The sequence below is a fragment of the Paroedura picta genome, chromosome 1 (genome assembly GCF_049243985.1).
Source record: "Paroedura picta isolate Pp20150507F chromosome 1, Ppicta_v3.0, whole genome shotgun sequence".
Classification (NCBI taxonomy): Eukaryota; Metazoa; Chordata; class Lepidosauria; order Squamata; family Gekkonidae; genus Paroedura; species Paroedura picta.
The window spans coordinates 74,097,345-74,122,309 of record NC_135369.1 but is presented as its reverse complement, the minus strand read 5'-3'; the positions used below and the strand labels follow the sequence as shown (position 1 = coordinate 74,122,309).

At 43.1% G+C, this 24,965-nt stretch overlaps 1 protein-coding gene across 5 annotated transcripts in view; it reads left to right on the top strand.

The window, feature by feature from the left end:
* RASGRP3 (RAS guanyl releasing protein 3) overlaps window positions 1–23,093 on the top strand; it is a 67,019-nt gene extending 43,926 nt beyond the window's left edge. For 2 of the 5 annotated variants that reach the window (XM_077343557.1, XM_077343520.1), the window contains 8 exons: window positions 4,985–5,062; window positions 7,414–7,530; window positions 9,309–9,424; window positions 13,939–14,086; window positions 15,711–15,747; window positions 16,655–16,780; window positions 20,392–20,750; window positions 21,950–23,092. In XM_077343557.1, coding sequence (XP_077199672.1) covers window positions 4,985–5,062; window positions 7,414–7,530; window positions 9,309–9,424; window positions 13,939–14,086; window positions 15,711–15,747; window positions 16,655–16,780; window positions 20,392–20,750; window positions 21,950–21,958 — 990 coding nt within the window. In that variant the 3' untranslated portion in view covers window positions 21,959–23,092. Of the gene's footprint in view, window positions 1–4,984; window positions 5,063–7,413; window positions 7,531–9,308; window positions 9,425–13,938; window positions 14,087–15,710; window positions 15,748–16,654; window positions 16,794–20,391; window positions 20,751–21,949 lie in introns of those variants that run through there. The other 3 variants (XM_077343529.1, XM_077343539.1, XM_077343547.1) reach the window with 3 other exon arrangements.
* Window positions 23,094–24,965: the final 1,872 nt, after the last annotated feature.

Sequence of the window (24,965 nt, the reverse complement as noted above, 5' to 3'; positions counted from 1 at the left end):
TACCGACCTCGGAAGGATGGAAGGCTGAGTCAACCTTGAGCCGGCTGCTGGGATTGAACTCCCAGCCTTATGGGCAAAGCTTTCAGACGGCTGCCTTACCACTCTGCGCCACAATAGAGAGATTTAATAGTATGGGGCACATTCTGGAACCCCACAAGACAAATCCCATTCTGATGACAACATGTCTTTAACTGCAGCCCTCTGAGTCCAGTCCATAAGGAATAGTCCAAAACATGAGCCTCGATACCTATATCTCCAAATACCTCAACAATATGGTATGGATCATGGCATCAAAGACTATATCTGTAAGAAATGTCTTGTCTACATTTCAGTGAAGATCAACTAAAGGGCTAAGAACGTTTTCCTTCAACCAAACCAAATTAGGCAAGCCAGATCAATTTTCTCTTTCTCTGTTTAGCCAGACAAGAGTACAGCTTTATTCCTTGCACTGCCTGGTCATTAATGAAGAAACAGGGGCTTCAATTAGTAGAGTCTTTAAAATGTAAAGGTAAAGGTATCCCCTGTGCAAGCACCGGGTCATGTCTGACCCTTGGGGTGAAGCCCTCTAGCGTTTTCATGGCAGACTCAATATGGGGTGGTTTGCCAGTGCCTTCCCCAGTCATTACCATTTACCCCCCAGCAAGCTGGGTACTCATTTTACTGACCTCGGAAGGATGGAAGGCTGAGTCAACCTTGAGCCGGCTGCTGGGATTGAATTCCCAGCCTCATGGGCAGAGCTTTCAGACTGCATGTCTGCTGCCTTACCACTCTGCGCCACAAGAGGCTCTTAGTAGAGTCTTTGGTCCTAAGTAACTCTGGTTTAATTCATGGTCATGGTTTACCTTGCCTCTCCTTTCCTCCCCTTCTGTTCCCTTCTCTCCGTACAGTCAAATCATAGGTTGTAAGCCCTTTCAGGCAGGGGCCTCAGCTTTTGTGCTTACACTAGAAAGTGCCATCAGCACAGATGCCACAGTGTAAACAATAGACATAGTAATGATAGTAATTCTGATGAGAGAAGTGACAGGAAGCAGCTCTGTGGTGAAGCAGGCTAAAGAACTGAACAATAGGTTGGTGCTGCAGCTTGTAATTCTTAACTAACCAGCTCTGAAACTATGCAAATGGCTGGAAAGTCCCAGACATTTTTAGTCTACTGAAAAGCATGACAAATACTCTTTAAAAAAAATGGACTGAAAGTAGATCAAGGAAGTTGCCTTTTAAATACGTTTAGCAAATGCACGGTGGAGATAATTGCCCCAATCCAAAGTTCAGATGGTCATGCAGAGTTGTGTAAGACTGGACCTGACAGAACAATGAGAATTAATGGAGTACGAGCATCCCTGGGTATAAAATATATGGGCAAGGCAGATATGAGTGAAGGGGAGAGGTGGCTGGATATGTCACAGACAGCACAGAGTCCAGTAACAAACAAACCATAAGTAAATAAGAGAAGAACCAAGTTCTTCCCAGACTCACTGGGCTAGTTCAGCTGATACAGTAGCCTCACAGCCTTGTGGAAATCAGGCATAAAGGAAAGCTTCTTCACCTCCCTGTCCCCAGTTCCTGTAGATGCTCACATGATGACCGACTGATTTGGCATAACTCCATAATGCAGGTAGGTCCTAGGTTTAATATCAGATTTAAACTTTCCTACAGATTTTACATGCATCTGGTCAGATGTCCTAATGTACCAGTCTACTGGTTCACCTGGTGCGTAGCATACTGGTTTGCAATAACCTGTGGGCTCGATATATGTTTTTTTTTTAAATTCCTAATGTTGCTTTAAAAATTGTGCACAAAAAAGTAATATAATTTTAACAATAATACAGACATTCAACCTTTGACAGTCCTAACTATTACTAGTTGGGTTTTTATGATTCCAGATGTCCTAACTGCCTGCTGGAATTGGAAGGCAGGGTCAAAATGTCAGGGCTATAGGCAGGGATATAAAACACACTGTCTCCTCCTCTCCACTGTGTACAGGACTGTTGAATCATCCATCTTGTACCACTTTGAATTGAAACTCCTATCCCAATATATTATTCCCCCTCCCCAGCACCAAAATTCTGAAGCTAACTTTGATATGAAAAAACAAATCATGGAGAAAGCCAGAGAATAAAATATAACTATGAATGATCTCTGTTACCCTGACTGGACAAATGTATGTTCAAATTCATTCAGTCAGGCAACTGACTAGGGTCTTGCCTATGACCTGACATGAGGTTAAATGATTTTGGAGCAATAATCTCAGGGGTAGCTTCAGACTCCACAGATTGCCACTTCCTGCTATGCACTCCAGGAAATCAGTAGGTCCCAGTGTAAGAGGAGAAAGAAAGGAAGCAACATTCTGTGGATGGAAAATGCAGCCTGGACCCAGTTCATAGTGCTCCCTAATTTAAGGTGACCAGATTTTAACACTGATAAAGCGGAACACCATTGACCGGGGGGGGGCTCTTGATTAAAAATTTGGTCTTTATGGAGCAACAAAATTTTTTATAGAATGTAAAAATAGTATTGTAATATATATATATATATATATATATATATATATATATATATATATATATATATATATATATATATATATATATATATATATATATATATATATATATATATATATATATATATATATATATTTAAATTTCAACATAAGTACAATTTGACAGGTGCCCCGAGATGTCCCTCCAAAAGTGGGACAATCTGGGCACCTTACCCTAATTCAACATATAATATGGAAGTAAATGGGAAGCAACTCAGAAAGATGGGAAAGATTCCCATCCTGCCACATCCTACCTCTAAAGGTGCCAGCCACAGTTACTGGTGAAACATCAGGAACTATAATTATCAGACTATGGCCACACATTCCAGAAAACCAACAACCACCAAGTCCGAAAGTTCAAAATGTTTAAAAGGAAACACTTAAAAATGAATAAGTTCAATGGGGAAGTTTAGAAAGATACTTAAAAACCACTAAAATGTCCATAGCCATTTCAAAAAAGATATCACAGATGTGGAACAGGGCTAGAAAAGAACAATCAAATTGATTAAAAGATTGGGACACTTCTTTTATGTGGAAGGCAACTGAATTTTTTTAATTGGGCAGGGAGATTATGTGGTACACATTTACAGAATGATGCAATGTGTAGAAAGATGGTTAATGTATGAATTTGTTGTCCACAAAATGTGGTGAAGCCCTTTGGCTTAAATCTTTTTTTATCTATACAAAAATCCAACAACTGTGATTAGGTATGATGGTTCACAGGAAACAGCAGTATACCTCTGAATACCAACCTCATGGTGAGGGTTGCTTTCATGCCAAGCTTGTGAGCTTCCTGGAAGCATCTGGTTGGTGGTGTTTAGAAAAGAGATGCAAGAATGACAAGGCCTGTGGTGTGATCCAGGGGGCTCTTCTTACATTTTTATTGTTTCAGTTACTTCAGAGGATGCTTGTATGATCCATGACAGGAGGCTGAGTTCCTCCCATTCCATCTTACATAGCTATGTGACAAAGGGAATGTGGGCAGGCACTTCTTTTCTCACCCCTACATGACTATTCAAGGTTAGTGGGACATCCCCTGCCAGCCTTATTGTTTGTTCAGAACATTCCCTCATACTCAAGATAATGAGGCAGTCTGTGCTTCAGTCCATTCCACATCAACACTGGGGCAATGTAGCCTGATTCTGGCTAACGTTAGGAAGTGAGACTCTGGGGCTTTCCGCACCGGGATCCTTGTAGCAAATTGTTTGCTGAACGAAAAATCGCCATTTAAAATAGTGGAATTCGTCGTTATGCATACCTGCCTTTGTAGTGGAATCCAGTTGCGTTTATATTGTTTCCCACAGGCTTCCGGTCTCGGCAAAAATCGCTAGAAAGGAAGCGCTATTGCCGAGCTCGTCCCGCCCCTGGCCGTCAAGCAGCCAATGGGCGGCTGTTAGCATGCTCCCAAACAGCCCCTTTCCCTTTAAGAAAGGTTTAAAAAACACACACACACACACACGTTGCAACGAATATGCATTGCTTCGTTGCAACGGAGAGACCCATCCAGCTGGCAGGTGTGTTTGAGCTGCCGTTTCATCGTTGCCACGCTCCCCCCGAGTGAACCCCCCCCCCTCACGGGCGCGATTTTTGGCCGAAAACAGTGTGAAAAATAAAGGGAAAATAAATCAGCAAACGGGCTTCTCTGTTGTTTGTGCTTAGTGACTGTAAACAGCTCTGGGGAGGGACTGCAGCCGGGGAAGCCTCACTGGCTAAACGGAGGCTCGCCAGTGCGTTGATCTCCGCTCGCTTGGGGGGGGGAAAATGGCGATCGCTTCGCCGGAAGATCAGAGGAGAGAGCCAGGGGGAGGGACTTTGTAGAAACCACAACAATGGTAACGCACAGAACTTTCCCGCTAGTGTTGCAGATTGGTTGCAGGAATGTAGCGCTTTCCGGAGGGTGAATCCACTTTTGGGGATTTCCCTGAAAGCGCTACAAGGAAGCGCTTTTTGCGGATCGGTTTCAGGTGTGTGGCAGATTGTCAACGACGTTGTGCATAACGGCAAATCAGTAGCGTTTTCAATTGGCAACCATTGTGCGATTTTGAAGGAGTGCGGAAAGCCCCTCTGAATCTCCATTGTATTTAGTAGTAGCTGGACAAACCAGACTCTGCATGTTTTCTGGAGCTACCTCCTTGTGATAAATGTCATACTTACCTTTGCAAACACCCAAATGGAACTCAAAGCAAGAAGAGAATATAAAGGGCCATCCAGACCAACCCCACAGTCTACTCCACAAGGGATGAAGAGAACTGGGAGGGGAATGTATTGGGTCAGAAAAATTATGGGTAAAAGGAAGAACCCCAGGCCCTCTTTCTTCTGGTTCTTGTCTAAACATTTCAAAGCAGCTCAGAAACAAAAGTGGCTATTGGTTTTGTTATGATCATTGGCATGCAATGTTTTGCCAGACTATTATAAATGCTGCTTTCCTTCCTGGTTTACTTGTAGCTTTCCCTGGACCTCTACCACACAGAAGATGATATTTACAAACTCTCCCTGGTTCTGGAACCGAGGACTTCTAAATCAGTATGTCGCTTTTCATATTGTGTGTATAGTTGGTCTTGACAATAAGTTCACACCTTGTGATTTTATTTATTTAAAATAGTTATGTGCCACTTTTCTGTCATATACTCAAAGTGGTTTTGACCTGTGAATGGTGATATGATTTTGTGCTTAGACAATCGGGCCTGAGTGTAGCCATACAATCCATACAATACTAAATGGCTTGTTGAATGTGACATATAGTTGCAGATTTATCACCTTTTTTTGGAGCTGTTATTCTTGTACCTCTAACAGCTTCACAAGTGGCAGAAATTCAGCAGGTGAAATTTTCCCTAGCATGGAAATGCGGCAATCCAAAAAGCATCCCCTGCTGCCAGTTTCCTAACAGGAAAAACTACACAAGGATATTAGGATATTGTTTTGTTATGTAAAAACATCAAGCTATGCAGTCATGATGGGTCAAAGAAACAAATCACACAATTCTAAGACCCCCTTCCTTTGTTAGTGGAGCAAACATAATAAAATTTGGGAGATACAGAAGACCTCAAAAATATGAGATTTCCCACATACAATCTGGGTTTTTTTTAGCACAAGTGAGCATATTCAGACACATTGTCAAACATTCAGCTGTGCTGTTTGCAGTTATTAAACAGATTGTGAGGTGAACTGGCATGTGAAAGGAGCATCCCTGGTTATGCAACAAACAAACAAAACGGGGGGGGGGGGAGCATGTGGAGCACAAATGGAGTATGCAAACTGCAATGCTAACCCTGCTTCTGTTTCCCTCTTTTGGCCCTCCACTAGGTGATTTTCTCCCATCTATTAGATCTTAGTTTGTGGGGATAGGGGAGGATGGACTGTGTGAACAGGTGACACTGGACATTCTACTCATGTGTTATTTTGGTGCAGGGTACTTAGATGGGACTGGGCATAGTCATCCTTCAAAACATGTTCTGTTAATATTCACATGGAGTTTGGGCCTAGAATGCCCCTTGAGGCTTTCCTTTGCACCAATCTTTCTGTACAGGAGCACTTTGGAGATAATTGTTGTCTTGTTCAAAGCAAGGATTTTAAAGAAGCTCAAAAACATGATGTGTTTCCTTCTTTAGAAGTTCTTCAGTTATGTTCATGGATATTGTATTGACTTGTTGCTGTTATTGCTTTTAAGGCTTTAAAAAATCCATCCATGTTAACATTCTGGCTAGTCTACATGCCTCTCTCTCCAATCTATTTGCATATTGGCTGCTGCTACATTGGAAAGCAAGCCTGTGACCTTTAGCAGTGCCATCAATTGTCTGGTAATAACATAATCAATGAATAATCAGTGACATTCTACTCCAGGGGCTGAGTGATGGGGGAGAAAGTCATGAATGAATAAGCAGAAATTCCCTTGACTTCTAGGAGTTTCTCCTAAAAAACTTCTCAAGGAACTGTAAGGTCACTTTGGGTCACTTTGTACATTCCTTTTCGTCTTGGAAAGTGTATTTAAAAATATTGCCCAAGGACGATCTGTCCAGAGCTATTATCATTGTGAGCACTAAAGAGGAGTAAGGAGTTTGGCGTGAGTATTGCCTGAGGCCTGCCTCACATATGTGATGGATTCTTTCACCATAGAACTAACTAAAAAGGACCATTGAGGCTCTCTCCCTCCTGTTCTTTAAGTACTGAATGCAGAACACAACAGTCAAATATACCTTCTCCATTTTACATTTGCATTAGAGACCAGTTTAAAGGGTAAACCTATAAGTATGAAAATGATCTGAATTCTAACGCTGCTGGTGTCCAACTTCAATGTATAACTTCTTTTCAATCTTCCCACTTGGAAGCTGCATTGCACAAAAAGATCCAGTGTGTACTTGAACCCCTGTGTTAAGCCAAAAATGTGATGCCCAACAAAACTCTTATGCCAGTCGTGCTAGAAATTATTTGGGAGAGGAGTAGTCTTACTCACATCTTAACCAGTTCACATGTGTTAAAAATGTGCAGTTTTGTCTGTAACATATCTTTCAATAAAGATCTGAAGTTACACTGGGTTGGCTCCTGCTGAAAAGATTCACATTTGTGGGAGGGTCGTTTTCACTGATTCTTCCCCCCCACACACAACAATTGTCCAGCGCCCCCCTCATTCCGCTCCTCTGTCTCGTAGGAGCAGCAGGGGTGGGAAGGGAGTATTTCAGACTGCAGTGGAAATGTGGCTATAGGGAAGTCAAGCATCTATGCCTGGAAATCCTAGATGGGACCCAACACAATTGTTTGCTGCATTGTCATGCTTGGTACAACAGTGGGGGGGGGCAGCATGCAGTTTTGTTTAAGGGAGCCTAATCCTTTGAAAAGTCAGTTATAAAAAGTCCTGAAAATTATTTCTGATTTGTTAGCAGCCTACCTCTCCGACAACCCCGAACAAGGCAGTGGTGCCACTTGAGTGGGCATCTGGAGTCATACCAAAGCCAGATCCAAATATCATTAACAAGCACATCAGAAAATTAGTTGACGTAAGTATACAAGTGAGAGCTCCAAAGGTGGCGTTTTGCTTTTTTGTTGAGCAAGAGATGTATATGGAGAGAAATGAGGGGCGAGGATAATGGGCAAAACTGTAGGCCTGTGTTGTTAATGTGAGACTTATTTGGAAAAATATGTGAATAGGTACATATGAAAAACAGTAATCCTAACAATGTGATTTATAACTAAGAATCAGGTTATGAGGTGTAGATGTTCATAGGAAGCTTCACACTTGGCACCATCCTACATAGGAATAAGTGCCATGCAGGAGACCCTCTTTATGATAGCTCTACACTGCCCTGTCACCAGGCAGATATAAGTCTCCTCCAACATATGCAGTGCTACTGTGCCTTCCTTCTATGTGTGTACACATGACAAAATAGACATGTATGGCCATCATGGTGTACACATGATCTGCATGTACTGCCTTCCACTAGTTGAAATCCATGCAGGAATTCCAGCCCACGGCCTTATGTTAGAGAACCTCTTGTGTTTTGATAGAGAAGTGGGGGGAGACTCTGGGCAATTTTGTCCAGCATTATCTGATCTCACCCTGCTTTTTGCAGCTTGCCCCCATTTGGCCAATTTTATGGCACGGAGGTGGGGCCTCCAGATGGCCTGTAACTCCAACTTGATGTGCCCCTTGCATATTTAAAAGCAAGGGGCACTGGAAGTGGGTTGAGCACTTGGAACTGCGTGTCAGCAAACATAACCTCCCACCCCTGTGCATTCATATTTTAATTCTGGTGTTGCTAGTCATGTTTGCTGTGTCCACAGAAGGCCTTGGAAGGATTTTTACCCTTGGTTCTGACTTGCTAATATACCCTGGGTCATTTGTCTTCCCCACAGGACAAAGAGCACACGGAATGAGCATAACTATCACAAATGGCTGCTAACATTTAGCCAGTTCTGGGTTGGGGAACACCTGGAGATTTGTGGGAGTGGAGCCTGGGAAGGGTGAGGTTTGGGGAGGGGAGGGACCTCTGCAGGGTATAATGCCATAGAGTCCATCCTCCAAAGCAGACATTTTCTCCAGCCATTTTATTTATTTATTTTTAGATTTCTATCTCACCACTCTCAGTGAACTGGCTCAAGGCTGGTTACATATAAAACCCAATAATACAATAATATAAAAACCATTCCCCGCACAACTACAATCCATGACCCGGTGGCACATCCCCCCTCCCCTGATACCCCAGTGGTTCTCTCAGCCTAATGGTACTGAGGCAGATCTGCTATCCATCCATGGAAGGAGTGGAGGAGGATCATCTGGAAATCCATTGTAATAGTGGGAGATCTCTAAGTGCCACCTGGAGGTTGGTGACCTTAATTTAGCCATTGGCTGAAGACATAGTACGGGAGTGGGCTCCCTTCATGATGCTAAAAAGATAGACCCTTTAAGGTGTTCCATACATTAAGTGCATGACTACCATTTTCAAGGCTGGTGGCTGGTCTGCTGATCAAGAGGCTGGTAGTAGGCAGGAACAGCAGCTGTCACTCAAGGCCCTCTGGCTCTGTGAAGAATTAACCCCTCACAGTCCTTTACCTGTTTGTACAGAGTGCAGTCTATCACATATAAGTGAAGTCAATCCTTTCTACTTATTGTAAACCTGGCACGTATTCACAAGATGGATCTAAGAAATTTGGAGAAGCTCATCCTGTGGAACATTATTTACTCACCCATTGCCTGTGTTTCTACTTGAGTTTTAAGAAGAAAGTTTTGCTGTTTGCCTTTTTCTTTCCACCATATTATTTCCTTCCCTTTTTTCAGTCTGTTTTTAGAAACTATGACCATGACCATGATGGTTACATTTCTCAAGAAGATTTTGAAGGCATAGCAGCCAATTTTCCTTTTCTGGACTCGTTCTGTGTATTAGACAAAGATCAGTAAGTAATTATATTCCCATAATTAAATTTATAAATCCAGAAAATGGACCCACATGTCTTTTCTTGATTCAAGCTAGAGCCAGCTTATCTGTTATCTTTTCAACAGCCCCATGTGATGTGTGGCTAATATGTACATTTGACATAAATCTGGAGAAGAGCAACTTTTCCTAGATGGACCTAAGTGTGTGAATGACTCAGTATCTGAATTTAGGCCTCCTAGGTTTTGTGAGGCATTTACAGGGTGCTAGTTATCCAAGAAAGATGCAATGTACTTACTGAATTTCCCATAACCTGAATCTTCCACTATGAATCATCTCTCAAAAGGAACTCCTTAATTAATAGGAGCCGACAAGTGGGGATCCATAATATTCTTGGGGGGGAGGGCGGAGTCCCTCTCCCATCACTACAGATTCCCCTTATGGCTCAGGGAGACAAGAGACTTGATGGGTGGGGCTTATGAACCCCATAACCTTCTATACCATTGCTCAGTTCAGCTACTGGCATTCTCTGCCACTGTTGAGCTCAGTGCAACAACTGGTATCTTCCATCATCAGTACAGAGCCCAGTGTGGCTGCTGGATGTCCTCTGCTATTGCAGCCAAGCTGCAGTGGCTACTGGAAGCCCTCTTCCACTGTGGCTACATATGTCCTCTACCACCACCAAGCCTAGCATGGCTGCCAAGTGTCTTCCACCATTGCAGCCAAGCCTCAGTGTCTTGGTCTTATGTGTTTAGGCACATCTAGAGATGGCTGTAGCCAAAGGATAGTGTCTGGGTGGCAGGTTAACATGGATAGAGAGGTTGTCGAGAGGCATTTAGCTGCACTGGATGAGTTCAAATCCCCTGGTCCAGATGAAATGCACCCGAGAGTACTCAAAGAACTTTCCAGAGAACTTGCACAGCCCTTGTCCATCATCTTCGGAACCACTTTAAGGACTGGAGATGTCCCGGAGGACTGGAAAAGAGCAAACGTTATTCCGATCTTCAAAAAAGGGAGGAAGGATGACACAGGAAACTACAGACCAGTGAGTCTGACCTCTGTTGTGGGGAAGATAATGGAGCAGATATTAAAGGGAGCGATCTGCAAACATCTGGAGGACAATTTGGTGATCCAAGGAAGTCAGCATGGATTTGTCTCCAACAGGTCCTGCCAGACCAACCTAGTTTCTTTTTTTGACCAAGTAACAGGTTTGCTGGATCGGGGAAAGTCGGTTGATGTCATTTACTTGGATTTTAGTAAAGCTTTTGACAAGGTTCCCCATGATGTTCTGATGGATAAGTTGAAGGACTGCAATCTGGATTTTCAGATAGTTAGGTGGATAGGGAATTGGTTAGAGAACCGCACTCAAAGAGTTGTTGTCAATGGTGTTTCATCAGACTGGAGAGAGGTGAGTAGCGGGGTACCTCAGGGCTCGGTGCTCGGCCCGGTACTTTTTAACATATTTATTAATGATCTAGATGAGGGGGTGGAGGGACTACTCATCAAGTTTGCAGATGACACCAAATTGGGAGGACTGGCAAATACTCCGGAAGATAGAGACAGAGTTCAACGAGATCTGAACACAATGGAAAAATGGGCAAATGAGAACAAGATGCAATTTAATAAAGATAAGTGTAAAGTTCTGCATCTGGGTCAGAAAAATGAAAAGCATGCCTACTGGATGGGGGATACGCTTCTAGGTAGCACTGTGTGTGAACGAGACCTTGGGGTACTTGTGGATTGTAAACTAAACATGAGCAGGCAGTGTGATGCAGCGGTAAAAAAGGCAAATGCCATTTTGGGCTGTATCAACAGAGGCATCACATCAAAATCACAAGATGTCATAGTCCCATTGTATACGGCACTGGTCAGACCACACCTGGAGTACTGTGTGCAGTTCTGGAGGCCTCACTTCAAGAAGGACGTAGATAAAATTGAAAGGGTACAGAGGAAAGAGATGAAGATGATCTGGGGCCAAGGGACCAAGCCCTATGAAGATAGGTTGAGGTACTTGGGAATGTTCAGTCTGGAGAAAAGGAGGTTGAGAGGGGACATGATAGCCCTCTTTAAGTATTTGAAAGGTTGTCACTTGGAGGAGGGCAGGATGCTGTTTCTGCTGGCTGCAGAGGAGAGGACACGCAGTAATGGGTTCAAACTTCAAGTACAACAATATAGGCTAGATATCAGGAAAAAGTTTTTCACAGTCAGAGTAGTTCAGCAGTGGAATAGGCTGCCTAAGGAGGTGGTGAGCTCCCCCTCACTGGAAGTCTTCAAGCAAAGGTTGGATACACACTTTTCTTGGATGCTTAGGGCTAATCCTGCATTGAGCAGGAGGTTGGACTAGATGGCCTGTATGGCCCCTTCCAACTCTATGATTCTATGATTCTATGAAAACGAGCGTGAAAATCCAGACCTCATTCTGGCTAGCTCTGGGACTCATACAATAATAGACAGAGGGTGAACTATTTTGGATTAAATAGTCTTTATTGCACAGCTTAATTGTTGCACCTAGTTCTCATCTTCAAGCCTCAGAGGCTGCCAGGAGTCCATCTCCACTCCAATTTAATCCCTCTATATTTTATATTTGATTTCAGATTTTTCTGCAAACCTGGGAAGTCACTCAAGTTTGAAGAAAAAACCCATTTAGCTTCAGCGTGGCCCTGACCCAGAGATTTAAGTATCTGCCGATGTAGGCCACACATATACATAGTATATAGATTTACAGCAGAAAAAATAAATCAGTCCCATATTACTACTTTCAAACACTTGAGAAGTATATGTCAAGGAAATGTTAGGATGTCAAGTTAGCATCCTACAAAAAAAGAAAAAGGCACATGTAATAATTTTTGTGGAAATTTTTGTAATATTGGGGATAGTAGGGGGCAAGAATTAGACCCATAATCTAAGCCAGAATGACTAGAGAGCATTCAATAATAATTTAAATTATAACATACTTATTCCTTGGCATTTAAATCTTTTAACTTTAAGCTCAATTTTGGGTACATAAATATCATCTGGGCTTTCTAACCCAGTGGTCCCCAACCCCCGGTCCGGGCACTGGGACCGGTCTGTGGATCAGTTGGCACCGCGCCGTGGTTCCTCCTCATCCTTCTCTCTGGCTGCTGCCTCGGGGGCTGCCCTGCCACTCTGCCACTGGCTCACCTTTGGTGCTCTCCAGCGGCCGCCATGGCTGGGTCTCCCCCTCAGCGTGGCACTGCGCAGCACCCCCAGTGGACAGCGGGACAGGGGTGCCAGCAGGAAAGCAAGTGGAGCAGGGGCTCAGGCGTCGGCGACGTCCCTCAAATTGTCAAAGGTTGACTGGTCCCCAGTGATAGAAAGGTTGGGGACTACTGGTCTAACCCTATTGCGTAGAACTATGTAAAAGACACTCTTCATGCATATAGAAAATAAGTATGTAAGGGGGGAAAAATTAGCTAGAGTTCTTTTCCATATCCTGCAAGCTTTATATGAGCAAGCAGTTTCTAACATGGGCATTATTCAGAGGAAGATGCATCCCCAAAAGATACAACTCTAGGTGGGGATGGTGTGTACCTATCTCTCTGTCTATAGAATTTATGTTTCCCTTCCTGCCTGATCCAAAGCAGCTAACAATTAAGAACAGAATATTATTAAACTATCATAAAACCAATTTTAAACCAATGGTAAATTACTTAGGGATGCAGATGGAGCAATTAAAGCAGGAATTAGGGAGTCATTGAGGGAATACCCAGCAAAGTTGCTGGGAAGGATGATTTCAAACTCTTCCATATTTGGTGGGCCTGCACCCCACATGCAGGAATTTTGTTGTACAAATAGGCCAGCCATTCCACATTTTTTTCTCCATATTCATATTATCACTATGAGATAAAAAGTTATTGTTTTATGTATGGTAACTGCTGCTAAGCATGTATTTGGGAAGGTTTGGAAACAAAAAATATTCTTGCACAGGGAAAATGGTTGGGGGAAACGTAAGGGTTTTTTTTTTACTTAGTTTAAACTCACAGCTTTTCAAAGGCATCAGAATGCTCAAAATATAAGATATGACTATTCAGATGGTTTGTATGTCTATGTCTCATGTCAGCATGCTGGGTTAGATATGAGCGATACACTGGATTCCCTGACTGTGTTCTTCCTTGAAATTATTAGGGGAAGTGCTGGTGGGGGCCTTTGAAAAAGGCAATAAGAAAGAGGGTACTTGATTTTCAGGGAAGGTTAATGGCCCAAAGTCATGTAATGTGCTTGATGGCTGAATGATTATTTGAACCCAGCCTGACAATTTAATCAATAGCTTTATATTTGTTTTGGAAAAGTATTATAATTGTACCAAACAGAGCCTTAATTCTTTAATAAGGGGTATATCCTCACTCTGATTCATGTTGCGTAGATCAACGCATTAAATTTTCAGTGTTTTTTAAAATTACCATATACCATTTTCTGAAACAGGAGCTATGATAGCCTCGGTTTAAAAAGCCTGCATGTTCTTTTTCCTTTCTCAATGGTCATAATATTTTCCTCCTTCCCTGTAATTTTAAACAGAGATGGTCTTATCAGCAAAGAAGAAATGATGGCTTATTTTCTGAGGGCCAAATCTCAGCTACAATGTAAAATGGGACCAGGTTTCATTCATAACTTCCAGGAAATGACCTATCTCAAGCCAACTTTCTGTGAGCATTGTGCTGGATTTGTAAGTACATGACAGGACAGTTCTGTGGAACATAGGGGTTATGATGCATTTAACTGTTCACATTTTTATCCTGAGCTGGTTCAGAGAATCAGTCAAGGTGACATCTTAGACATAATTGCCACAACCCAGCACAAAGTTTAGGTGTTCTTAAACCCCCCACTGATTTCAATGGGATTTAAATGTATGAAACTAGATGCTTTCATCAAGCCAGAGATCCAGGCCAAAGTGATAGACAAGCACAGAACCAAGTTTTGTTCTTATGCCCAATAGTTCTTGCTGCTGAAAAGAAACTACTATTTAGTAAATCACTTCTGCTTTCAACTGTGATAAGTCCTGCATGAGCAATACAAGACAAAGCACTGGCTCTACAGGCAATCCTTGTGCAAACATACTGGTCCTTTAGGCGTGAAAATAATGCCTACTTAAATATCTGCATGATGGTTTCAATATCCACAGCCTAAAGAATATACCATATATTCCTCAGAATATTTGTGACTAGGAAGAATTCATAGTGACAGTTACTGTGCATGGCCTCATTACACTTTATAGGCAAGATTTTTCCCTCCACATCTGTGTGAGGGTCTCAAATGATAAATTAACACTTTTGATTATTTTACTTAATGGAAACATATCTTAAACTGTGGAGGCTTTAAAGCTACACTTGTTTCTTTTTATTTATTTGGATAGATTTTATAATGACATCTTAACACCACCCGTGGCGCCATGGGCGCCATCTTAACACCGCCCGTGGCACCACGGGCGCCACGGACTAAATAGAGCTCTAAGACGTTCTGAGGCGGGATGTGTCTGGGATGAGGAAGGGTGCGGATTGGACCCTTCCTCTGGACAGACAATCGGAGGGACCAATTGGCAGGCGCAAAGCAGAGCCGCGGATAGCCTTCCCTGGGGCTTGGGGAGCTTTTTCCGAGATCGGGGGGGAAGCAAAAAGCTCCCCAAGCCCCGGGGAAGGCGATCCACGGCTCTGCGAGCCGCGGATTGCCTTCCCCGGGGCTTGGGGAGCTTTTTCCGAGATGGGGGGGGAAGTTCCCCAGCCTGGGGAGCTTTTTTCCAGATCGGGGGGGGGGGGAAGCTCCCCAGGCCCCTAGCGCCCGCTGAATTTTGGTTTCAGCGGGCTCTACTACTAGTTTCTAAATAATTTGCCAGATAGTATGGAAATATCAAATATATGGGGAAAACAATGTACAGTGATATAAATAAAGGAAATGTATTCAAAATAGGGTCTCTTTTTAAAATAAAAGTGTAATTATATCTTTAGAAGCCAAATTTCCATGTTGCATCCAGGAAATATGAAAAGGGCTATATTTCAATGGCATAGATAGATTGTATTATACTGGTTTATTCCAACCAATTGGGGAAGAGGGAGGGGAACTGGTATCCATAATATTATCCACTTGTTATGTGCTTCCTCATTAGTAGGTTACAGAAACAGCAGCACAAATTAGCTGTCTTGACCCTTATAGCTGAATGGATGGTTCTGTTCGACCGGAAGGGTGTTGAGAGCCATTGTATCCTGTTTGCACTTTTGTAGCCATTGTGTCTTCCTTCATAATGAGGGTGATTTCCTTCCGGATTTTTTTTTCATTCCTTTTGTCTTTAATTACAGCTCTGGGGCATAATCAAACAAGGCTACAAATGCAAAGGTACTGTAAATCTTGCATGGGTTTTGCTTCTATGAAATCAGTATTCCTGCTATTCTGCATACTTAGTTGCTGGCAAAGGGACAATGCTTTCTTCCTGCTCTTGCCATTTTTCGATCGAGGTAGGGTGTTATTTCATCACACCTAATACCAGAAACTAATTCCTCGGTACTTTATTCATTTTCATTTTTAGCTTCCTTTAAAATACATGCCATTCAAACCTCCTATGGCTGTTCACTTTTTGCCAGCAATGTTATACTCCAGTTGAAGTTAAGCATTTCTAGGGTTTCTTTATTGAAAGTGGAGTTAAGGCTTTGGCTTAAGAGCTTGACAATTTGTCTGAACCATATCCTGATTTTCTTTCTCAGAGCATTGATCTATATTGTTGTTTAGATTGTTAAATTAAAAAGACAAATTCTGCCAGATCTGAAAGATCAATGTTCTGGATAGCTCTTGTGTGACATTGTTAAGTAGAACAAAGTAGAACAAAGGCTCAAAGGGAAATCCATTCCTGGAAAGGGATTTGGATTTGAGAAGCACTGAGAGGAAAGGAAATGTTTAACCCTTCCACTGCCTGGTATCACACCCACTACACAAGTGAAATTCTCCTATGGTGCTCCAGTCATGGTGGTATCCCCCACCCCAGCAAGGCTCCTCTGTTATATTTATACCTGTCACCATTGTCAGGTACTGATCATGACTACCGTAAGGAGCTGGGAAATTCTCCTATAGCTCCTGAAAAATAAATAAATACCTGCTTTAGGGACTCTTCTGAAATAAATAAATAAAATTAAATAATAAATAAATAATGTTTCATGCTCATGGACATTTTACTTATTAAGATTTTTACAGATGTCAGATTTAGTATCTGGTTAGAACTGATTTTATTTTCTCTGCATATTTATTTCAGACTGTGGTGCTAATTGCCATAAACAGTGCAGAGATCTGCTTGTTTTGGCATGCAGGAAGTTTGTTAGAGGAACCTCACTGAGAAGCAACCATGGTTCTCTGCCTAATAGTCCGTCAATGCCGGCAGGTAAAAGAAAGTGGTATGTCTCACAGATGGTTTATTGAACAATACCTGTGGCCATTAACGGTTCATCAGTTGCATTATCTAGAACAGTGGTCCCCAACCCGCGGGCCTTGGCACCGGGCCGCAGCTCCCTCTTCCCGGCCCCCCCCCCAAAGCGAGAAGCTCGCCAGGCCGCGAGCAAATCTGCCACCGAAGCAGCCAATTAGCTCGCAGCCCGGCAAGCTTCTTGTTTCGGGAGGGGGGAAGAGAAGCTTGCCGAGCCGCAAGCTAATCGGCCGATTTGCTGGCGGCCCAGAGGGGCCGGGAGACGGAGCCGCGGCCGTCGGCGGCACAAACGCGCATGCGCGGACTGCCGCGAAAACACCCGTGCGCGGCAGTCCACGCATGCGCGTTTGCGCTGGGGCTGCTGCGCGTGCGCGGGGCCCCCGGGCCGCCCTCTCCCGCCACTCCAGAGCAGCGGTCCGTGGCAACCGGAAGGTTGCGGACCACTGATCTAGAATATCAGTAGTCAGCCACTGGGTTAACAAAACCAAAAGAAAGTGACCAAGGCTGCCATTACTCTAGCCCATAGTAATTTCCTGGTTTGATTCTGATGGAATAGCCTCTGCAGTGAGATGCAGACGTCCCAATTTTTGTGTTACCATGGAACTTTACAAGGACCCATTTAATCTCCCATGAACCATGAGGAAAGGCAAGGTATAAATATTTTAATAATTAAATTTCTGCATGACTGGGGGAGGGAGGCTTGATTGTTAACTTGCATATGACTTGTGTAGGTCACATTATAACTTTCCACTTCACTGTTACATCTCCATCAGGTATTACAATTTGGGTGACTCAGTTAGTTTTTGCATACTGCATATGTTACTGAGGCAACAAAAGGTCCCAAATACGTTAAATTGTTTCTTCCCCAATATTTGAACCAGATATATATCCTGTAGTGAGGTCACCCTGGCCGGTTTCCAAAGCAGTTGCCTTGTGTAGAGGCACCCAACATTTGGTGTAGTGGTTAGGAGTGCGGACTTCTAATCTGGCATGCCGGGTTCGATTCTGCCCTCCCCCACATGCAGCCAGCTGGGTGACCTTGGGCTCGCCACGGCACTGATAAAACTGTTCTGACTGAGCAATGATATCAGCGCTCTCTCAGCCTCACCCACCCCACAGGGTGTTTGTTGTGGGGAGAGGAATGGGAAGGCGACTTTAAGCCGCTTTGAGCCTCCTTCGGGTAGGGAAAAGCGGCATATAAGAACCAACTCTTCTTCTTCTTCTTCTTCTTCTTCTTCTTCTTCTTCTTCTTCTTCTTCTTGATAGCTCTTCCTGCAGGATTAGGTAGGGCAGTACATAACAAGGTATATTCTAGTTGCATCACTTCATCCTTTTGCCACTTTTGTCTCTACCACTTTTGCATCAGTCAGATAGCAAATGTTGGCCATTAAGTTAGGGACAGAGAAACTCAGGCTCAGATTACATGTAATGGAAGCACTTTTAAGACCAACCAAGTTTTATTCTGGGTATGAGCTTTTGTGTGCACACACGCTCCCTCATCTACAGTGTCATGGAATGGAAGTCATCAGTTCATACTTATAGGCAAAGTATGAGAGTAAATTAATTTACAGCATAGTGAAAATGGTGAACAGATTCCAGAGATAAATAGGAAAAAACTAGCAATTTGTATTTGTTTGCATTCACTTGAGATTGAATTACATGGGAAACACCTTAGGTTCAATAAACATGTCTGCATTAAGAGAATAATGGGCAAATAGATAATCAATTGCTGTCAGCAGTTAGCTGAGACCTTGCCCTTCTGCCCTTGGCCTGTCATCTCAAGCATGGAAGCATCTTGGGGCATCATCCTCTTTGAAGTACAGCTTTGGCTGTCTCTGTTTGCAGACCAGAGAAAAGCATTATAGAGAGAGAGAGAGCCTCTTGTGGCGCAGTGGTAAGCGGCAGAAATGCTGTCTGAAGCTGTTTGCCCATGAGGTCGGGAGTTCGATCCCAGCAGCCAGCTCAAGGTTGACTCAGCCTTCCATCCTTCCGAGGTCAGTAAAATGAGTACCCAGCTTGCTGCTGGGGGGTAAAATGGTAATGACTGGGGAAGGGAATGGCAAACCACCCTGTACTGAGTCTGCCAAGAAAACGCTAAAGGGCATCACCCCAAGGGTCAGACATGACTCGGTGCTTGTGTGTGTGTATATTCCATGCCAAACTACATTGCATTATATTACTCAGAGTTACATTACAATCTGCTTGTTCAAATCAATTATTCCAATTAAGAGATGAATTAAAATACAGGCAGGAATGTTTGTTGAAAGACGGCTGTGACCCAACCATATAGCAAAGGGGTAGGAGACAAATCAAAATTTGTTTTCTGAGAGCAAGTGGGGCACACAGATAAGGTGAACCAACAGTGATAATGTTGCCCCCCTGCTACCATGTGGCCTTTCCTGTCAGGTGCCCCCCCCCCCGCATGACTCAGTTCAGGAATAAGATGACTCTGCAGAGAACTTGCAGGATTAGGAGAGGACTAGCTGTACACCACTTTTGTCCTATGAACTGGGCCTTTGCTTCCTGCTTTATAGACCATTAAGAGCAGCCCTAGTTTTAAAGAAATGGATGTCCTCAGGCAGGTAGGAGGGTTTCCAGATCACGGAAGACACCTATTTCAGACACCTTGAATTCCAGCAGTCTACATAGGAAGAAATTTAGGCTAGAGGTTCCATTCTCAACAGTTTTTCAAAGGATAACCCTTTGATAAGTTATTCTCAAACCCAGTTTTAGAATTCTGTTGAAAGTTGCTGTTTATCATGAGGGGAAAACTAATCGCATACAGCAGCATATGAGGTACGCCCCTCTCTACATCATGATATGGCTAGAAGGAACTAGAAGGTCATCTAATTTAATTCTTCCTTTGGGGCAAGATCCTCCATAATAAAGCAGTTACATAAGCCATACTGGCCTTCATTGAAGAAGAAAAAGAAAAGTTGGTTCTTATATGCTACTTTTCTCTACCCAAAGGAGGCTCAAAGTGGTTTACAGTCGCCTTCCCTTCCCTCTCCCCACAACAGACACCCTGTGGGGTAGGTGAGGCTGAGAGAGCCCTGATATTCCTGCTTGTACATAGCAGTTTTTATCAGTGCCATGGCAAGCCCAAGGTCACCCAGCTGGCTGCCTGTGGGGGAGCACAGAATCAAACCCGGCTTGCCAGATTAGAAGTCTGCACTCCTAACCACTACACCAAACTGGCTACACCAAACTGGCACTTAGTAGTAAGTGACCATCCCAAATGGTCCAGTGTCTACAGCTACAGCTGGCAACCATACTCCATCCTGTACTTGAGGTCCCAATGGACACTGAACTGCTTCACAAATCATTATGACAATAGATTCAGGTGGGTGGCCATATCGACTTGAAGCACCAAAAAAAAACAGTGGTGCCTTTAACATTATTGTGGCATTTGCCATCTCCAGAAAGCTTTAAGCAACTGTTGTTTATTTCTCGAGTCATAGTCAAGCCCAGCAGTCCCATAACTCACAAGATCATCATGATGCTTCCCAGTCAGAAGGTGCCAGTTCTAAAGATATTAAAGATTTTTTTGCATCCTTACTCTTTTTTAGTGCAAGAAGTCTTTAGTTTTCCTAATGTTGCTCCACAAAATCAGTATCCAGACAGCAGAGCAATCACATTAGTGACTGGCTCTTCTCGCAAGATTTCTGTACGCCTACAGCGGGGGACCACCAGCCAAGCGACCCAGACAGAACCTCTGTGGCACGAACCAGGCTGGGGTGATTCAGGATCACATACCTTCCCTAAGATGAAGTCCAGGCTGCATGGAAAATCTGGAAAGAATAAAGGATTTGCTAAATGGGAGAATGAAAAACCCAGTCTTGAGCCCAAAGTGGACACAGGAGCATCTACTGCAAACATATTGAAACAGAATGGAACAGATGTCCTTCTAGAAAGACAAGTTATGGAGGTAAGCTACATCACTGTTTAGCCATGGGAAACCGACACCACCATCTTACCATCTTATTGTTTTCCTTCAAAATTTAACAGACTGAGCATAATAAACAATCACCAATGAGATCCGTTATAGATCTTGGGAAGTTTTATTTTGGATGCTGAATGTATTACCTTCATTATTATTTATTCTATGGCATGTGCAGTATGTGCAGGAGATCCAAGAATTATCTGGTGGCCAGGCATGGGATGTTCAGGGGTGGATTGCCATTGCCTGGCTCTGGGTGATGACCCCTCGTGCTCCTTGGAAGAACTCCATCCAAACTCATGGGGTCTCCCATCCAAATAATAGCCAGGGTTGACCCTGCTTAGCTTCCAAGATGGGATCAGGCTTGCCTGGACTATCCAGGTCAGGGACATTTCCTTCGTATTTAACTTGTACTAAGCCCCCCCCCCCTGTTCTGAACAAATTTCTGCCTTAAGATTAAGCAAATTAGAGCCTGGGGGATTATATACTCAGAATCATTTGTTCAATTCTCACTTCATAATTACAGGCCATGATCCCATACTCTCTGAAAGCTAAAAAAAAATCAACCTTCCTATACACAAAGAACTGCCATGATAATGAATTCTAGTCTTGTCCTTTCCCCAGTAAGCTTGTTTTAATAAATCCTCTGTTCAGATAAAAAAAATGTAATCCTTGCTGTGTGAATCAGCCATGTGTAAGTACTGGTTTGATGGATTGGCTTTTGGATCACATGGCCCATTGCTATCAATGAAATACAGAGACTGCATTCAGACACCACCATCCAAATGAGATTTGCTGCAATGGGCACAAGCATTATTTGAGTATAGGACTCCCCGTGCTCTGCCACTCCTCCCCTATCCCTTTTTCTCTTGTGCATGGAACACAATTGAAGCTTCTGAGTTTGAGAAGGGGTTGTTGAGGGCGATGGAGAAATAAAATCTGCAGAGCTGCATTCAGGCATTGCAGGGAACCCAGTTTGCTTCAAGGCTTCTCGGGCTCCAAAGCCTTAATCATGCTCCACGGGGGGGGGGGGGAGAGAACATGGAGAGGAACAAGGGGAGCAAACAAGCACATCAAAGAAACTGCTGCTGCTGATCTTTGTGGCAAATCTCTGGTTACAACTTGTTGAGGCAACATGCAGCCCCAAATATCAAATAAACGATGCCTGCTTTTTGATTTATTAACAGGATAGCTGATCTGCTGCTACAAAAGACGGAAGACCATTCAAGAAAGCACCACAGCAAGAACTGCTGGAATCTCATACCATTGTATATTCAGCAGACCTTTCTTCTATTGTCTGTGCCAGAAATTTAACAACTGAATGCTCTATTTATTTTATCACACAGTTGAAATAATTTGATCAGTCCTACACAGATAAAAAAACAAAAACAAAGGAGTGTTATAGATCCAAGATGTCTAAAATTCTTTGTTGTTATGAGGGGTGTGTGTGGAAATTGGCTGAAGACTACTTAACTGCTACCAAGAGCACAGTGGTTTTTAGAATTATCACCACTATCATACTGAATGTGTGTGCCAAAGGTTTCTTGATACTGCATGTTCTGATGTGCACACCCTTTGTCTGCAATTTGCAGCAACACCAAGGCTTTGCATCCTTTGCAAACAGCTTGGTTCTGGTTATCACTGGATCAAAGCCAATATCTGTTTAATTCTCATCCAGTTCCTTTCCTGTTCCTGTTCCTGCACTCTGCATATTTCTTCTTTCTCTGATTTTTCTCCTCCAGATCCCAGAGTATTACTCTGCATACTAATGAGGGGGGAAAGGATTGCCAAGTTTCTTTCTTTTTGTGTCAGTAGTTGGTCTCTGCTCACTGGTCAGTGTCAGGCAGGGGGTGCCTTTTGAAATGGTAAGGAGTCTTGAAGTTTCTTTCACTTCAGGGTTTCCATTTTAGGGAAAGGTTTCCCCACCTTCATTTTGTCTAAGCTGCAGTACTGCCTTTGTAAATAAGCCCTCCTTTAGTCCTGCAAGAATTGGGGTTGAGTGTTAGAACTATAGACAAAAATATTCTAGTGAGGCATTACATTGCTGTTGTTTTAAGAGGAAGGGGGTGATGGTGAAACCTTTATATAAAGATCTGGTCCAGAATCCAATAGACTTTAGCTCAATCTGTAAAATGTTAGTCTGAGAATCAGAAGTCTGTGAGTTCTGATCTAATTCTAGGTGTTAACTCATTCTCCTTAGAGAACTGGCCATGCCAATTTTACATTCTTTTTTAGCTTTGTTTTGAAAACATGAGCTTTTCAAGAAAAGGCTTGTCTATAGTTCTAATGCTGCACCCCTAATGCTGCAAGATGTAAGGGGGGCTTATTTTAAAAAGCAGTACTGCAGCTTAGACAAAATGAAGGCAGGAAAACCTTCCCCTAAAATAGCAACCCAGGGGTGAAAAAAGCTTTGACTCTCTCCTTACAATTTCAAAAGGTACCCCCAGCCTGAAACTGACCAATGAGCAGAGACTGCAGCATAATGTGGGTGGTGTAGGTGTAGGCTCCTGGGCCTCTTGGGCGGGGGCAGAGATTAGGCCTCCGAGGGGGGGGCAAAAATCCAATGGAATCATTTCTGCTTGTTTATTTCCTTCACCTTCAAAGCCAAGAAAGGGGAAAATCATGGCAATGAGACTGACATGCAGCGATAGGAAACAAACTGAGCACCAAATAGAGCTAAATCCATGCAGAAGCAAAACAAAAGCCGGACCCACCTGTGAAGTGAAAGTGAGCTGGCATGCAGAAGAGAAAAATACACCCAAGAGGACCCCAGGGCGAAAGGAAAGGGAAAGACTAGTGCATAAACAGTCTTCATTCTATCTTTAGCTGCCACAACCCATTTTTTGCAAAGAGCATTTGGAAGCTATCTACATATCCCTATTAAATGAGTGATAAACTACTGATATGTGTACAAGGTGTTCCAAGCACAGGGTAATTAGATTAGGTCATTTCAGGAGGTGGGAAGACTTGCATTCTGTTACTATTGTTACCTATAGTGCGGCTTAAGTGATTCATGGGGAAAGATCTATCCACTAATATTCATTACGGCAAAGCAATGATGTACTACACTTTCAAATTTAGTTTTCACTTTAAAAAATTCTCAACAAACTTATTGTTATTTAAATAAAGTAACATTGGATCTTACTGACAGTAAATGCCACCATAAAGGCCTTACTAGAGACAGTTTGATGAAGAGAGTTGGATAGGAACAACGCATCCGCTGACAAGAGATATACTAGCACAAACTAACGTTTTATCTAGCTCAGGACTGTTTTGTGCTGGCTAGCTGTTATGCAGTATTTGAAGCCACTGCCTGTTACAGTGTGACAACAGTGTGTTCAGTACGCTGTGACTCAGCTGCTTCACTGTGTGGGGAGCCTTTTCGTTTAAAAATTACATCCCGGTCTTCCACAGACCAAAATACTATACAATTCACCATCAATACAAGATTAACAAGAGTCAAAACCTTCAAAAATTAACTCTCCACCCCTTCCCTTCCTAAAACAAAAAACCCTTTTCCCCTCAAAGTATTTCTTCATCCAACATAACTCCATCAGTCCATATCTTACTGTCTTTTCTGAAAGCTAATATGGTTGCATCCCATTCCACAATGGCCAAGCTATGGTCTTGTCACTGACCCACAACTGCACCTTGCAGCAGGGAGGAGCCAACAATAAAAACAGCAGGGCTAGTCTTAAAAGTGCAGACTGATCTATACCGCTAGAGGCAGCTTTCAGGTATGTGGTCCTTGGCTGTGTAAAATTTTAAAGATCATCACCACCTGAAATCAAATCCTGAAGGACATTAGTAGCAAGCAAGCAGTGGCTTTAAAAGTTGCTATAATACACTCAAATCTACTTGGGCATCATCAGGATGACATCCAACCAAAAAGCTCTGGATAATCTTATGCAAGGGCCTAATGTTAAGTATTTAAACAACACTGGTAACTGAAGGAACTGACTGGCATGCTGCCAAAGGAACTGGTATGCCAAATAATAGGTTTTGCCACTCCAACAAAGGCCTTCTGGACCCAGGAACCAACACAGTTCAGGGCTTTTTTAAAATGGTGCAATAGGATAATTTATTGACTGCATTTATACCATGCTTTTCTCCCCAACGGGGACCCAAAACAGCTTACGTAATTCTCCTTGTCTCCATTTTATCCTTGCAAGCTTGAGAGCAAGGCAGAGAGTGTGGGACTGA